Raw genomic sequence first — 16,629 nt, 5'->3', positions numbered from 1 at the left:
GGGCTGCTCTCCTCAGCGGAAAGTCACGCCGGCGCCGGCCCGTACTGGACACACGCAGCCACGTCTAGGCCGCTCTACCTGATCTTGGATGACAATTTTTATTATCAGAGCATGAGATATGAGGTGTACCAGCTGGCTCGCAAGTGTAATTACTCTTTGTTCCTACGCATAAGAACGTTTTCAGCTTTGTAGGAATGTCAGTCTTCTTTAACTGCCCTTCTTTTAAGTACTCTTGCGGAACATTTGTTACCCTTAATTGCTAGGTCACTGCAGTATAGTGAGCATCAGCTTAACGCTATTACTGTATCATGAGAAATAGCTGGGTCACTTAAAGCCTTTCGTATGTATGTTGATCTCAGAAGATACTACTTGAGCGGCCTTGAAGGTAAAATGGTTTGTATTCTTTTTTTAGGTTTGTATTCTTAGGCTCAGAACTAGCGTAGAAGTTACTCATTCATGTAAAGTCTTTCTCGTGCATGTTGCTCTCAGCGATTTTTACTTCAACAGTTTAAAGGTAAAATTGTCTGTTTGTGTTCTTTTAGATTCCTTGAGCTTCTGCCAGTTATTTTTAGAGTGTCCACTTGAATGCTGCTTGCAGAGAAATCGTTTAAGAAGTCATCCGTTACCTGACCAGACAATATATTTAATGGCAAAAAAAATAGAAATGCCAGATCTCAAGAAAAACGCTTGGGAACGGAACAGCCTCGTTCTGAAAAGTTTTGATTGCACTTCAGAGGATAAGTATGCTACTGGATTGACGCTAGGGTTTTCACTAAGTGCTGTTTTCAGAAACAGGCGTGTAGAAGCTTTTTACTGTGTCTAAACAGTATGTAAAAAATACTCTATGTGGTGATTTTTGGAAGCCCGTCAATTACACACAGTACATGCCAATGTTGGGAACTGACAGCCATCATTCTTTGCAGAGTTAACATCAAACCTAACTGCACTTCTAAACTGTTGTTGAAAATTTATGTGAATCGTCTGAAACATTAAGACTGGAAATAACTTGCTGTAGTTTCAGTTGTAATTGTTTTTCGTCTAACTTGCTGTAGAAAGATTATTTCATTGATTGCCTCATAAATTTAACTGAAAACTTGCTTTCTTGTCTGTGATGAGGTGTCATTACAAAATGAAAGAAAAATCTTCAGTGAAACTGTTTGATTAATGTGGTTGACTCTTTTGTTTGTTTTCTTAGTGAGCAGATAATTAGTTTGCTGGCCACTGCTTTGGAAAATCCAGTGAAGCAAAATGAGGAAAACACTGAGCAAAAGGTAGCACTGCTTGTCTTCACGGTCACGGCTCTTTCAGATGATGGTGAATGAGGGAGTTAGTTATTCCTGAACTGGATTCAGAACACCTGCGATGACAGAAATTGAGAAATAGCTAGTGCATTTCTCGATTGCAAAAGCATACACAGAGAAGTTAATCCTATTTGAAATGGGTACTTCTGTCCCTTTACTAAGTTAAACCACTGAACTACCTTTAAGAATGCTGTCGTAGGTTCTACAGTAGTAAAAAGAATGCCTTTTGGAGCTCTCGCATCACACTGTGGAAAATCACGTTCGCTTCCTAATGTCAGGCATGTCTGTCTCTGGCGGGCACCCAGGTGTACATACCTGCCTCCGCATTCGAAGGAGCAGATGCGGGCTGCGCCAGTCACAGAGTTGCTGCTAACGTGTTACTCGTTTGCAAAGAGTACTTCAAAAGTTGATGACCGTCTAAATCAAATCTAATGTGTTTGCATGTATTCTTCCTTTCTGTTGGCCACCCTGGATAGGAAGCAGATCGAGCAACCTGTGCAGCTAGTACTGTCCATCAGGCTGATCAGACATGCAGACGCATCATCTCTCAGACAATGAAGGATGCAAAAGGTACGCGTAGCATATTCTAGGTGCTAGCCTGCAACGTAAGACTAAACCAATGCTATTCCCTCGGGGTAAATTGTTAAGGAATGCCAACCCTGCAGGCGTAACTGAGGCAATCTCCGAAGCCTGTAAATTTTGTCTTTAAATGTGAAGTTAAAAGTTCAGCTTTAATTTTCTTCTAGATAAAAACGTGCTCCCAGGTGAGATGAAGAGCCTGTCAGAAGAACTCAACAAACTCAAAGCAGAGTTTTTGGAAGACTTGCGGCAAGGAAATAATTTGAAAAACCAAATTTGCATACAAAGTCAGTGTTTTGACCCTGCTACAAGTGTAATTTCTTCATTCCAACATAAGGCAACTAATGTAGTTAATAAATATATCTTAAAATAATGACATAGAGAATGCTGGTGTTTTTTAAGAGTCCAGAGTATTTAAAATGCAATACTGTTTCAGCAGCACTGCTGAAAACATCCAAGAGATACAGCTTCCTTCTCTGGAGACTTGTGCCATTTCTACCCCCTGTCCCCATGTTATGGGACAGAAATACGGTCTACTGCACTGTATTTGACTTTGAAGATCAAGCCAACAACAAACCATCCTTAGATTTTAAATTTCACAGAATCGTAGGAAAAGTTAGCCTAGGAGGAACACCTGGAAGTCATCTAGTCCTGTTTGCTGCTTACAGTGGGATTAACGTCAAGCTGGATCAGCTTTCTCAGAGCCTCCTCCAGGTGAGGTTTTGAAGAGCACCTTGGATGGTGACATGCTCTGCTCTGAGCACTTCCCAAGAATACGTGGCTGGGAAGGTGTGAAAACAAGATGTGAGATGGAGTTTAGCACTAAGCATGAAGTGGGTTGACAATGAACTACAGTATCCAAAGTCAGGATGTCAGCACCCCAGTTTAATCCAAGTCCTGCTTCAGTTTCTTAAGTCCCTTTTTTAGATCAGGCTCTTGGCTTCTCTGCTCGTTTCCCTGACAGAAACTTTGCAAAGAACAAGAAATTTGAGATGTCGTTAAATTAAGGCTCTTGAGAGTTGCATGCACGTACGCACACATGGAGGATTAACTCCAATGTCCAAAGGAACTTAACATTTGGTGCTGCTTTCAAAGTTGCTAACAACATACACGAAGTTCCATATGCAGTGACAACCACCCTACCATGATAAAAACTCTGATTTCAGACATACGAGCACTCATGATAAGGAAATAGGAGTATGAGGAAACAAAGAATTTGGAAGATGACCAAATGTGCAAGATTAACAGTGGAAAGAAGTAAAAGAGTGTCCTGGTTCAGCACTAAAATTAAGCATTTTCAACTTAAGCAGACTGAAACATAAATACATTATTCCTTGCTTACCCAAAAGGTAAGCTGACCTTCCATACCATATCTAGACCATAGCTAGTCATGAGCAGTTCACCGGTTCAAAGCTGTCAAAGCATATGTAATTAAGAAGAATTAACATGAGACTTAATTAGAAAGTGTTATTTTATTCATATCTTACAAAAGCAAAGCTTCACAACATGAACTACACTAGATATAGTCGAGTTATTTCAGAATTAACCTTGTAATCTGAAAACATTCACTACACAATAAAATTTATTTCACAACTCTAACAGGTTTCATTTTTGCATACAAAATATGCTCTTTACACTGAAATACATATTAACAAAGCAGGTACTTAGAAGCACATACACAAAGATTGCTCAATGAAAAACGTTTCAGCAGGGAATAGATTTCCTGCAGCAGAACATCCATTTGCTGTAGATTTCCAAAGAAGCTTAAAATTAATAGAAAACTTGCCAGTGAAGACTTCTAAATTACATTCCCTTCGTCAAAAAGAAACAAAAAGCAAACAAGAAAACCCCCCAAACGTTCTGGAACAAAACAAAGAGCAACAGATCATTTTGCTAGGAAACACTGTTGGAACGTGTCTTCCAGTACTGATTTTTATGTTAAAATGCCAGTCAACATTTTATGTCAAAATCCTCTTCATCTAAACATTGTATCTGTGAAAAAAAACAACTATTTTTCCCTATTAGCTGCTTCACAGTTGGTTTAAGTATTGAGATAATCTACCAAGATCTTCAGTCTAGTATTTGCATGTTCATTGGAATATTCAGTCTCAAAATAATGTCTGTATTAAGAGTACTATAAATAGTGCATGTTGAAAATTCAACAAATCTATAAAATAATTATTACAATAAAAAGAAAAAACCCACAAAGTTAATGTTTTGCAATTACAGAACTTAACAGAGTCAAGCTATGGAAAAATTTCAGCGCATTCCCAAACTTCCCTGTTAATACAAGTTAAAATGCTAATCACCACCTTATAATATCAGGATTTGGGTTTCAAAAAAAAAAAAAAAACAAAAAAACAACCAAGTCAGTGCAGTGTAGCACGTGGAGAACTCAATATGAAAACTCCTAACCGAGGACTCGATCCCACAATTCCTGACAAGTATCCCTCACTGACTCTGAGAAAGGCCTGCTTGTGCAAGGGAATCGTCAGGATGATACTCTAAAACAATTTTCCAGTACTAACTCTGGTCTTTAAATTATAGTAAATAGTATGTACAAAATTATGAAAAACTAATATGAAAATACACCTCCCAAACCTACTCAATAGACAGAAGGAAACAGATACAGTCAGGGTACCGTTTGGCACAACTGTAAGTACTATGTCGAAAAATTAAGAATCCTAGTCCAGAGGGTGGCCCTCTGTGAAGGCCTAGGACGTCAGCATGGGCCCACCCCACAGATCCGGTTGCAGAATCAAGGGGTGAACACCAAAGCCTGCAGCCGCCTAAGAATCCCCCCTGCAAACAGAAGCTTGCACAAGGAAAGAAGGAAAAATATTTTTATCATTGTTCAACGGTTCATAGATGTTCAAGCTAATTTTCTTTTCCTTAGGTACTTCGAAGCAGAAACAATGATACTAAGTCAGCAGTATTAAAGTACTTCTGAACAACAATTTGCAAGGTTTGGGGTTAGATTTTTTTTTCATACTGAGTTCTATTATTAAGAACATACGTTCCCCTGCACAGAGGATCCCCTCCTAAACGAGGGCCCCTTTTCAGCAAGTTCATGCAGGCTTCCTCTTGCTACCAGCTACCTCTATTAGTGACCTAAATATTCTCCTATCTAAAATTTCGTTCGGGGACATCATGGTTCAGAAGTCATTTTTCTAAATCGCCAAATCATGAGCCTACACAAACAGAAAAGTCTATAATGTTTACAGGGACTGCCAATGAAAGTCCTAATGGATCAGAAACCGCGTAAATGGAATGGAAGGATGAAATCTCAAAACATCTGTGCACATTGGAGTTCATCTCCCGAGAGGGAGAAAGGCTGGAGCCACAAACCAAGGAGAACTTGGCTGTTGCAATCTGCATCATTCAGTACTGGAAGGTGCTCCTTGGAGCACCACCATTTCAGAAGTTTCCTTGGAGTTGCTAGAGCCTAGGAACGTACATCAGCTATCAAAAGGCAAGGAAAATGACCTCTGTGAGTTACTAATTGTAATGGTCTTTAACAGTAACGTTTGTAGTTCTAACACCGTATTTTAGCTGCATTTAGATTTTAGAACGTGTCAATATGCGATCAAAAGAGAGCTATCATTTCTATGTTATTCTTTGACTGGAAGCACCATGTTACAAGACCTGTACAGGAACAGTAACTTCCAACTGGATTCTAGTTCATTCAACTTTTAGTCCTTAAAATAAAGGACTCTGTATGTTTATGCATAGGGAGTTGCTGTTTTGCTTACAAAAAAAGAGATATTTTGGAATTATAAAGAGTGTCATTATGAAAAATGAAAATTACACTCTGTTTTACAAATCCACCGAAATGGATTTTGAACCAGGCCTGAAACCAAAAACATTTTTAGGAATGATAGTGTGTTATCATTCATCTTCATTACATTGGAAATACTTCAATGTCGTATTTTTGACCTCATTACTACAAGACTATGTGCAGCCAGTTCCTTCAACTGGTTACTTAGGCATGGAAAATTCAACAGTAGGTAAGTTAGGTAGTGTGAAACATATTTCGTTCCCGGATTGCTAATTCGTTAAAGTCAAAATTACTTCTTAAGCTACAATTCTCAGAAGGCTGGTTTCTCCTGCGTTGATCTTACACTGCAGTCATTGTAAGTTTTTCCATTGGCTTCAGGAAGCTTTAGCTCCCGTAACAACATAAATTTGAATAAGCCAAACATTTGCTATTCAGATTCCAACCTCTGACTTGCAGAGCATTAAAAGCAGGAAGATTTTATTAACTAAACATATTTGCTACCATATTTTGCTGATAATAAAAGGGGAATATATAAGGGAAGCTTTAATTTGTCTCAAGTAAGACAAACCAAGGTAAAAGTGCATGTCTAAATATGGGAGAAGTAACAGTTCTTCACTTTTTTGAAACAGTACAAATTCCTGTGTAGCACATTAAGAGCTTTTATCAATTTTGCTAGGATGTTTTATTTAGGTTTATATTAAAGTGCCTGTCCGTTAGCCTAGGTGCTTCTAAAGTAAGATGTACAATATAAAAAAAATAAACATGTGCAATGGACTTCATGTACATCTTTAGTTACCATTTGCCACCTACAATATTAACCACAATGATTTCAAATGTTGTCAGCCAGTATTCCTTTGCCTACTACATGAACAGTCAGAAAACCCAGAAGCCCTTCCCCCTATTTCTAGCACACCAAAAGGACAACAAATCTGGGGGAGAGGACAAGACAAACTGACTTCCAAGTTAGCTGAAGTTTACAATAAACTAGATTACACAACTTTCAAACATACAGGCAACCTATCAGTTGTAGCTTGGCCCGAGATAAAACTGAACAAATGATTTTTAATTTGTAAACCTCTTGTTTGTTTCTATTAGAACTTCTATCAGCACGACAGAAGTCTAATTGTGCAAATTTTAAATATCTGTACAAATTAGTTTAAGGCAGTTAAAAACCTCACGGAATATATATTAGTTCTACAAGCTCCTTATTATGACTGTTTAAAAATTACCTCCTTTTAAAAAGGATGACATGTAAAATTTTGGTAAGTGTAGTTTAAAATAAGGTGTCAGGTTTAATTTTTCCTTTGTATAACTAGTGAATGACAAGCTTTTAACTCTCCTTTTTTCTACCAGAGTTTCATTCACAATAACCTGTTATCTTCTAGTTTTGTGACAAGTTTTAAAAATAATAGTTAAATTAGTGTTTGAGCCCGAGCATGAAGAGTTTAGACTATACTAAGCAAAAACTTATTATTAACCTTCATCAGAGTAAAGCAAGTTTTACATCAAATTGAATTGGTACGTGAAAGTTGCTTCTGTTTGTTTTCCCAGTTTGGAGTAGCTAAGTCTTTAAGGGTATGTCTGTCTCCAAAGTAACCATATGTATCATTGCATTAACCTTTCGTATTTTATGGTTAATATATTTTGTCTTGCCTAGTAAATAGTATGATAATTGCATCCTATGTTTCAGGACACACGCTCTGCTTCTACATTTGTAGACTGTTTATTGGGATTAAGTGCAAGCAACTTAAATTTAGCAACCAAAACATGTAAACGCATTCCAATTCTTATAGCACTCTCTCAGCTTTTTTGAAAGGCTACATATAAAATATCAACCACATCTTATACAAAATTTCCCTGGCAAGTTTTAAGACAGCAAAGAAATAAATTTGCCTCCTTTGTCGAATTGATTAACGTGAAGATTCCTTAAGGGAATGTGCAAGCTTTCCTTCAGCAAGTATGAAAAATATACTGTAATATGTTAAAAAACTAAATGAAAGCATGTTCTCAGTCAATGTTGACTATGTTGGCCTCTTGCAAAATGGCAAGCAAAGTCATACTTATTTTTACACTTACACCCACATATGTTGCACTGAAAAGGATTTTCAAATCCATGACATCCCATGTGAATAGTATAAAGGATATTGTCCGCAAAGTACATGTCACAGTGTTGGCAGTGATGCAGAAGCTGAGGGTCCTGAACCGGAAGGGTTGGAGCTGGAGTACTTGGTTGACTGTTGCTTATGCTGGGAGTACTGGTGTGGGCACTGCGATCACTGCTGGGACCTGCTACGGGACTATAGTTCCTTTGATTGTGTGTAGGCCGAGGATCTGGGCTGGTTGGAGATGAACTCTGAGGAATATTTGCTGACACAGCTGAAACTACTGCAGGTGCAGCAGGCTGCTGTATCATGAAAGGCTTTTCATCTTGACAGGAAACAACGTCAGGAGAGGCTGGATTTTGGTTTTCGGGTGGCAAGCTAGATAACTGTCCAGCTAACGTAGAGAGCTGGTTTAAAGGATTATCTACCATGAGGTCTTGTGGATCTCTTGGCAACCCACTGCTCTGGGTTGTTTTTGTCATGGTCTCATACGCTTCAGTCTGGATATTTGGGATTTCATGAGTGAAATCATTAAGGTAGTCTGGTTTCTGAACCACCATGGAAGGTGGACTCAAATTAATTAATGCTCTTCTGCTGTACCCCAAATTGCTGGTCTTCTTCTGCAAAACCCCCCACATTTTCTTGCTGCTTAGGGAAGACCTTGTACCCTTGATAGGCACCATTTTATGTTTGCGCCTGCGGTGGTGAGATAAGTTGCTTCTGTCACTGCAGCGAAAGGAACACAATTCACATTTGTATGGTTTTTCACCAGTATGCGATCGCATGTGAGCTTCCAGATGACGTTCATAAGCTGATGCAAAGGGACACAAATGGCATCTGTGTGGCTTCTCACCTGGAAAATTAAAATAGATTATACTATAGCATCGCAGAGTGCTTGAAAAAGGCTTTCCATGGAACAGACAGTAGCTAACTGGGAGCTGCTAATCAAACGGTTCAGCTTCAGAGTCACTGCTAGTCTTGAGTTTAGCTGGGTATTTGGTGGAAGAGTGGAGTAAATTTAGACATCTCTGCCTCACCCAAGTAATAGTAAGCGTAAGAAAAAAAACGTGGCCACAATTAGCATTAACAGATAACCTGACTAGGAATTGCAGCAACGATGCCAAGGACTGAATGCCATGATGTTTGTGTGGTGCTCTTAACTGGATCCAAACTCTACCTCCCCTATAAAAGCACATAAAAGTTGGCTACAGGAATGTCTGTACCACCAAAAGGTAATCATTCTTAATGATAACTGTGTTTAAACATTGAGGGAGAGTATCCTTTCGATATCTTCCAAACATTCCTACTTTTAAACATCCTGGAACTATTGTCTAAATAACCCGTGTACACATGCATTCAACTCAAGAACTGAATTTTGAAAAAGGATCCTGTGGCTAAAGAGTTATTAAAGAAAACAAAAGCTAGCTAATCCCTGGACAGCTGTGTGCTCTCTCAGACATGATAGTACCAGATATTCTCCTTTCTGATAGGCAGAACTTTGCTCTTCTATTAAATGCTATTTAGAGATATTCACATTAACAATTTTAAAACTACTTAGGAAACTTTCAAACGTAATTACGGGCCAACACATTTGTAACATAATACTTTGGGACTTTTGATTTTCCTTTCATAGACTGATCTTTTAGGAGTTTTTAGATCCAGGTTTGCAATGTTAGAAATGCCTAAAGGATTTGATGCATGTTCAGGTGCTGAAATGACCTGAATTTCTAAATGACTGTTGTGCAACTGGTTCTCTTGACACACAGCACAACTCCAAAAAAAAACGTGAGTGAGCTCCTTCTTTTCAGCCTTTATGGGTTTTTTTGAAGCATTTTCTACTATTTTAAATTCAGGGCAATACATCTGTTTTGTGGCTTTCAAAATCCAGCTAGAACAACTGTAAAAGCCAGAGATCTGAATGCAGCAAGGGCTATTACACTGCAAGCACTTGTACAGGCCCGGTAAGATGGCATGTGACTGACACAGAAAGCCCCTCCCATGCTGAGCATCCCACAGTTTGGAATCACAACTGGGATACTGAATAGAAGATTATTTTTTTTTTCCTACATCACTGGCTCCTCAAGAAGAAAGCAAGCAATTTTTCTGCTACCTCTAAGTACTTTATTTGCACCAAATGAAACAATGATTTTTCCATAAGCACATATATGTATTCAGATATATATGTGTGTGTGTGTGTGTGTAAAGATCTGGAGATTTGGTACAAACACAGCGATATAAGACAACTGACAAACTTCCTGCATTCACAAAGAATTGACAATCTGAATGGTCTTATTTCATTTTAAACTGGTTAGACAGAGATAAAGATTTGCATCCCCTGTTGCACACCCTTAATACAACACAGCTGGTGAACTATTAATTATACTGCTGTCAGACTCAGCATGAAGTTAATTCTGCAGTAAGTTGCACTTAATAATGGTTGCATGATCATGCCTGGGTCATAATTACTTTGGCTGATACCTTGCTGCACTTGCATGTTATCCAGGATGCATTATCTGTTTACTCACATTGCTCTGAGGCTACTAGTCACTATCACTTCCCTATTTTAACGCTGATTCAGTCACTCTGAGCCTTCATAGTCCATGCAATCCATCTCTTGGCCCTTTGCCACACTTCCCCACCACGCTTCTGAGCAAAACTACCCTCAGGTCTTGGATCTCCTTGCCCTCAAGTGAAAAAAAACAAGAAAACCAAACCAAACTAAAAAAACCCTTCCTTGTTCCACAGTCCCCTGTCTCTGTACAAAGGAACAAAACGGGGCTTTCTGAAGAGCCATTAAGATAATGGCAAAATGGTGTTGCCATCAGGACACCATGCAGTGCTGTATTAAACTTAAGGATATGAAATGTATTGTAAAAAGGCAAAGGGGAAACTATACATAAAAAGGTCTCTGGCAGCCTGAGATTCTTGTCTATATTATAAAACTGAAGAGCTTGGTATAGGGAAATGAACTGTTACCATTGCACAGTTACTGGTATTTCATTAGGCACCAGACATGTTCGAACCAGTAACCTGGCTATAAAGCATTCACTGTGTGAAGGTGTGTCCAAATTGCTGAAGTTCTTTGATACACAGTAGGCTGACATCTCCTGTATCCCTCTCTCACTGCTAGCCAGCTTTCTGAAACGGAAATAATTTAGACTGCACAATTTTGCAGTAGAGTGATGTGCGCCTTCGATTTGGCTACCTTTTCCTAGCACCTTTGTGAAAGTTTCTTTGATCAAATGAGTCATACATATACCCTCTGATAATGGGAATACCTGCAGCAGCATTGAGACAACAGCCATCCCACATGTAAAGCTCCGTTCTTCTGGTATAATGCTAACAATATCATATGCTACAACCATAAGAAACAACTCGAAATGTTAGTCAAGGCACAAACCTGAAGTATTATGCTTTGCCCTAAAAAACAAGTTTTTGTAGCTCATGGAATGTTTGCTTCTGAATAATGACCACAGGGTCAGAGATTTTTGAGGACATTTCCCAGCATCCCAATTTTTGGTTGGAATCTTTCTTGCTTTTGTATATATTATGCCACAACCATGCCGAAATGCTCATAATCTGCAGCTGGTATTGTTCTGCTACCTCTAGTGACTTAGTGATCTCTACTCCCTAAAGTAGCAGCAGAGTAAGAAAGCATTCTGAAAACACAAAAGAACTGTTAACCTAAGATCTGAGAGCATACAAAAGGTAGGCAACCTGCTAGAGTAAGAGAAGAAATGCTGACACTATACCAATACCCACGTATTGATATTTAAAGAAGGAAGATTTGATTTTTTGCTCTCTAGTATGTCTAAAATTTATGACATCTGTATTAAGTAACAACACATTATTTCAGTCGTTCTGTTTGAGGAACTCCATGCACACCAAAGCCATCAAAACATCTCAAGAATCAGCAAACACACAATACCAACATCTTCTAGTAGCAATTTATGTTTCCCGTCACAGCTCTAGCAGTCCATCTGCTCATGTTGACAACTGGCCAGTAGTAACCGTAGGCTTGGGGATGCAAGTTTTTAGATGGCAATAGCTATATGCTACTGAAAAGACATGAAATTTTAAAGTTGATGTTACTTCTACATCTTTAAGTACCATTTAAAAATCATCCTAAAGTGCTACAGTGAACCACGTAAGTCTGCAGTACAGTTTCTCCCACTACATGACCCTCATTTCACAAGCTCAGAAATAGAAGTGCACAACATAAAGCTGTTAAAACATCTCTTGTTGTCCACATACCATACAAGGCAAAGGATAGGTGAAGCTGTAACTGCTTTATGAAAAACTAGACAAATAAAATGCTCCATGCACACTGCTGCTTTACGGATCTGCAGCCAGCCATAGCATTAACGCTGTGCCAAATGCAGGCAACACAAGCCACAGGATTTTATCCACTATTGGAACTACACAAAATTTCCACTGGGAATCTGAAAACAGCAACAGCTACCCACAGAGGTAGCTCATGGTAGCACAAGAGAAGAACTTACAAGATATTCAGAGTCTGAACCTCAGAACTCTGATTTCTAGTTGGTTGCCATTTTCTATCCCGTTACACCTTGTCGAAACAAGCCTACACTGCAGGGCCTGTGCAAGGAGCACCGACTTTCCCAAAATACATCCTGGGAGTTACCGTGTAGAAGCAATAGCTCACAGCAAAGTGAGAATGTGACTAACAATAACTGTACCTAAAGAAAGCTACAATTACATCCAAGTTACAACAATGCGTTTCCTTCAAAGTGAGTCCCAGAACGCCACCTACCCAAGACGACTGAAATGATACACTTAAAAGTTTTGGGACAGTCCATACCAAACTGGAAACCTGTAAAAAAATCCATTTTTTGCAGAATACAATTTTTTTTTCTTATTACTCTAGTTAACAGCCATAAAGTCTTCTGTATCGGTGTAACAGCAGGCACCAAAGTCAGACTTCACAAGGACCTTTCGTTGGTTTTCTCTCATTTGCCAAGAAGTCAGAGCTGACTTCATGAACAGTTCAGGATATTTTAACTTTTATTGCGAGTTTTGCTTTTCAGTTTTATAAACCCAGCAGCGGCAAATGCTCTTAAGCAAGCCACAGTAAGTATTTTTTCTTTTCATTACTGTTAGTAATCATTTATTTGATGATATGCCCCCATATTTGAATATTCTACCAAGAAGAAAACTTTATTCTTATTACTGTTTTGTACTTCCACATCAAAAATGTTGTACAAATGAGGAGTATTTTCATAGCTAAACAACAGAGGAAGAAAAGCCCCTATAAATCTTCATGTGGCAGCACGTACATTTTTCACTTTTCTAATTAGCAAGGAAAAACTAAAAGTTACATTTAGGGCCCTTCAATTTACACTGATGCTTTCATGCTAAACTTTACTCCCATATATAGTTATTTCAAATTCAGCAGTCTGTAATAATAAATGTAAGTAGGAATTTGCATAATTTAAATAGGTAAATGGCACACCTTTAAAAAAAGTCTCTTAAAAAAAACCCAAAATCAGCTCTAATTGTTGAGTAACTCTAAGAACTATCACACTGCTTGAAGATGCTAACCCCTCACACGCAAATCATAACATTGAGTTAACACCACAATGCCTCACAGCAAAGTACTGCAGAATATTTCATACCTGTATGAATTCTGATATGCTCTATGAGCCGTGCTGTTCCTTTACTGGCATAGTTGCAGTATCGACACTTTAACTTTCCATCAAATGTCCTTTCAAAGCCATCCACTAACATTCCTGAGTTTTCATCCAGTGAAACTTCAACAGAAGGATGATCCAGACCATTCTGATCACCTTCTGTCCCAGCTGTGAATAATGCAACAGAGATTTCAGTCGAGAATCAGTGGGATACTCTCTATTGTGCTGTGAGAATATGCCAAATATCTTTTGCTTCTGTATGCCCTTGGTCTTTAAATATACAGAACTATAAGAACAAAACCAGATTAAAACAAAGGTACGTACACATCTTTTGTGATGTGGAAACGACTATCAGAAATGTTTCCACACAATTGTAGTAGTCTGCATAATTATCTGGAATGTAAACAGTGCAGTCATTCTCAAAAAAATAAAATTTTATAGCACTGAAATTAGCTTACCTCCCTGAAGAGTCTCTGCTTCCTTGTCTCCACTAACTGATCCAGAAATCATATTTACATGGTGAGTCTGCTGTGTAAGATATTCCTGAAAATCTTTTACAAAGTCCAAAGGTTCTGGCTTCTTTTCACCCATATTCACTCTTTATGTTTACAACCTCTTGCGCCTAGAAGGAAAAATATTTTCAAAACACAAGTGTCACTGAATTTGAATGCATTCATAAAAACAAGTTTGGTTTTTAGGGTTTTTTTTAAGTGAAGGATTACTTTTATCATACAGCATGACTCAATGCACCAATTGACAACCATAAGGATATTGTTTTTCGAATTTTTAACTCATTAAAGATCACCAAATACATATTACTGGGGTGATTACTGTTGATTACTGTTCTTACAACATAAGAACAACATCAAATTGCATAAAATGACATAATAATCAAAATCAACTTGTCTTTTTTTTTTTTAATGGATCGTACCTGAATTTCAGTTCCCTGCTAAGTAGCAAACATGCTCCAAAATGTACTCCCAACAGGTCAGACAGAAAGCACAGAGCACAGCTTCTCCACTTTCCCTGGAAGGAAAAAAAGGAAATGTAGGCCCATTATTCTTCCCAACCCCCATGAGTTGTAAGAAAGAAACTTGAAGAAATATATATGTTTTAAAAGACAGGTTCTAACACTCTACTGCTATAAGTTTTATTAAAACAATTACACTTCTGGCAAAAACTTTTCAAAGACTGCCTCCACTCCTTCACGTATCTCACTGAAAGGCACTTCTATCTCACTGATCATTTGAATAGTTTCTCTGGTGAACCTGTGGCTCCAAAAAATCCCAGAGTTGGGTAAGTCAGTTATGGCAACTGTAATGTTGGGGAAACCAACCAAATGTCGCTGACTAGCAAAGATGGAAAGAAGCCTTATAGAAAGCAGTATTTCATAATTCTCCCAAAATTTTAGTTTCCTGTCCTGCATAAAAGTCTTAATCCATTTCATTATTTTGCATTGAAATAATAAAAATATTCACTAGAAGTCATTGGTTGTGCTCTTTTCTGGGACTGTAAATGACAAACCTCTAGAGTCTCAATTTGCAATGAATTTGTGAAGATAGAACTTAGGATTCAGTTGGAAAGAGGGCAATGAGTAAGTCACATTATTATTCCTACAGATTATAAGCAGAAATAATTTATAATGCTACATTTTCAGTAAGAATATCTTTTTGTTTTCCAATAGCTACTAAACAAAGCATTAGGTGACCTACAAAAACTCAAGTCCTTAGTTCAAGACCACATTTAGACACATTCTCCTGTATTTTCAAAGTTATTTACAAGTGTTAGTTCATTTCTGGCATCCAGATGAGTATGCTGTTTCACGTCATGCCTAAGTGTGCTCAACTACTATCATTATTATCACCATTAAGTTAGTTTTGAACACATCCTTACGTTATCAATTTTGCCTACCCTCTTTCAGGTGTCACCAGCCTCGTGTAGGCTTAAGTTAATTTGTGTTCCATTTGTTGGTGTCTCCTGCAATAAAACAAAGGTATCAAGATATGAATTAAAGATATGGAAGAGAGAAACAGGACAATGTAATGTAGAGCTCTGTCCAGGCCAACTTTCACCAAATTATAAGAAATAACAATTTAAAATTAAGCCATTCTAAATGTTGAATAGTTCAACATGAAACAACGTTAAAGGTCCATATTTTCACAGAAGAATCTGTGTATCCCTTTGTGTAAGGCAGAAAAACTTATTTGACCGATTATTTTTATAATGACACTTAATTTTTAAAGAAAATTACACAAAATTTTAAAAAGCTGATTGGGGAAAAGACATTATTGTGGTGATCAACTGCATAAAACTTCCTTTCTCTACCTCATCAATTTGATTTGAAAAGAGTCATCCTTTTTTTTATGTCAATGTAGGTAAATTGCCACAATTTAAGCACCCCCTCAAACCTCTACGTTTGTATGCACAAAAGAACCTTTTGTGATTTTATGTGGTATTTTTTATAGCTATACAACCAGCAGTTCTCTTTTCAGGGAAGAACGATACAGATCAGATGCTTGCTACATTGCTACTGCAAGCTAGTAAATGCAATTCCAATTATGAGAAACCCGAGCAGACCAGCTCGCATTTCATGCACTTGAATGGGCTGATCACACTAGATCTTCCTCAAGTTCTACTTATACAGAACATTTTCTGCACAGACAACTACATCTTCTCCAGCTTTATACACTGACGGGTAGAATACTGGTTATTCGTTTTCTACACAGGCGCAACTGCTGGATTTAACACTAGTTACAGTGCTGATGTGTACTAAGTTTACTGTCTAAGAAGCGCCACAGGATGTGCTAGGGTGAGAGGCGTTATAAATATTTTGCTAAAGAAAATAATTCAGACACGATAAAACCAGTACTTGAACATATGGTAAGAACTCATACTGCAGTAATTATAAGAGAATAAAATAATATGACTACGACCACATGTATGCATCCCGTTTTCTTTTAACAAATTAAGGGGGGGAAAAAAAAGGGCGATGTCTCTGCCCCAGTTTCATCTTTTCCAGTGCAAATGACTTAAAATTACCATAACGAAGGAGAAAGGATCGCAAACTCTACCCAAGCCCTTCCTGCTCCTTCCCAAGGAGTTTTGCGCGTGGGAAGGGGAAGAGGAACCGCAGCGCTGGCGGTTGCCGGGCCCAGCCCCACGACCTGTCATCAGCCACGGAAAATCGCCGCTTGCTCCACCACCCCCTTTCCACGCCA

General features: G+C 38.2%; 2 protein-coding genes across 2 annotated transcripts; one reads left to right on the top strand and one right to left on the bottom strand.

Moving 5' to 3' along the window:
* On the top strand, nt 1–2,261 carry PSTK (phosphoseryl-tRNA kinase; the record flags this gene model as incomplete). Its single annotated transcript, XM_009326023.1, has 5 exons — nt 1–145; nt 543–741; nt 1,196–1,271; nt 1,778–1,871; nt 2,048–2,261. Coding segments are annotated over 5 exons (720 nt in total), but the record flags the coding sequence as incomplete, so codon positions are not given.
* Nucleotides 2,262–7,367: 5,106 nt separating this feature from the next.
* On the bottom strand, nt 7,368–15,400 carry IKZF5 (IKAROS family zinc finger 5 (Pegasus)). Its single transcript, XM_009325877.1, has 5 exons — nt 15,323–15,400; nt 14,343–14,437; nt 13,870–14,033; nt 13,397–13,579; nt 7,368–8,613 (listed from the first exon to the last, which is right to left on the bottom strand). Exons 3-5 carry the CDS (start codon nt 14,000–14,002, stop codon nt 7,670–7,672), a joined length of 1,260 nt encoding a protein of 419 aa, XP_009324152.1. The 5' UTR covers nt 14,003–14,033; nt 14,343–14,437; nt 15,323–15,400; the 3' UTR covers nt 7,368–7,669.
* Nucleotides 15,401–16,629: the final 1,229 nt, after the last annotated feature.

This window comes from Pygoscelis adeliae, unplaced genomic scaffold, assembly GCF_000699105.1.
Source record: "Pygoscelis adeliae isolate BGI_AS28 unplaced genomic scaffold, ASM69910v1 Scaffold4, whole genome shotgun sequence".
NCBI classification, from domain to species: Eukaryota; Metazoa; Chordata; class Aves; order Sphenisciformes; family Spheniscidae; genus Pygoscelis; species Pygoscelis adeliae.
Note: the sequence above shows the minus strand (reverse complement) of the source record. Positions and strands in the feature narration are given on the sequence as shown.

Coding starts and splice junctions, on each gene's coding strand:
- IKZF5 (XM_009325877.1), bottom strand. CDS start 14,002: ATGGGTGAAAAGAAGCCAGAACCTTTGGACTTTGTAAAAGATTTTCAG. Junction 13,580..13,869: donor AGCAGAGACTCTTCAGGGAG/GTAAGCTAATTT, acceptor CATTATTCACAG/CTGGGACAGAAGGTGATCAG. Junction 8,614..13,396: donor GCATATCAGAATTCATACAG/GTATGAAATATT, acceptor TTAATTTTCCAG/GTGAGAAGCCACACAGATGC.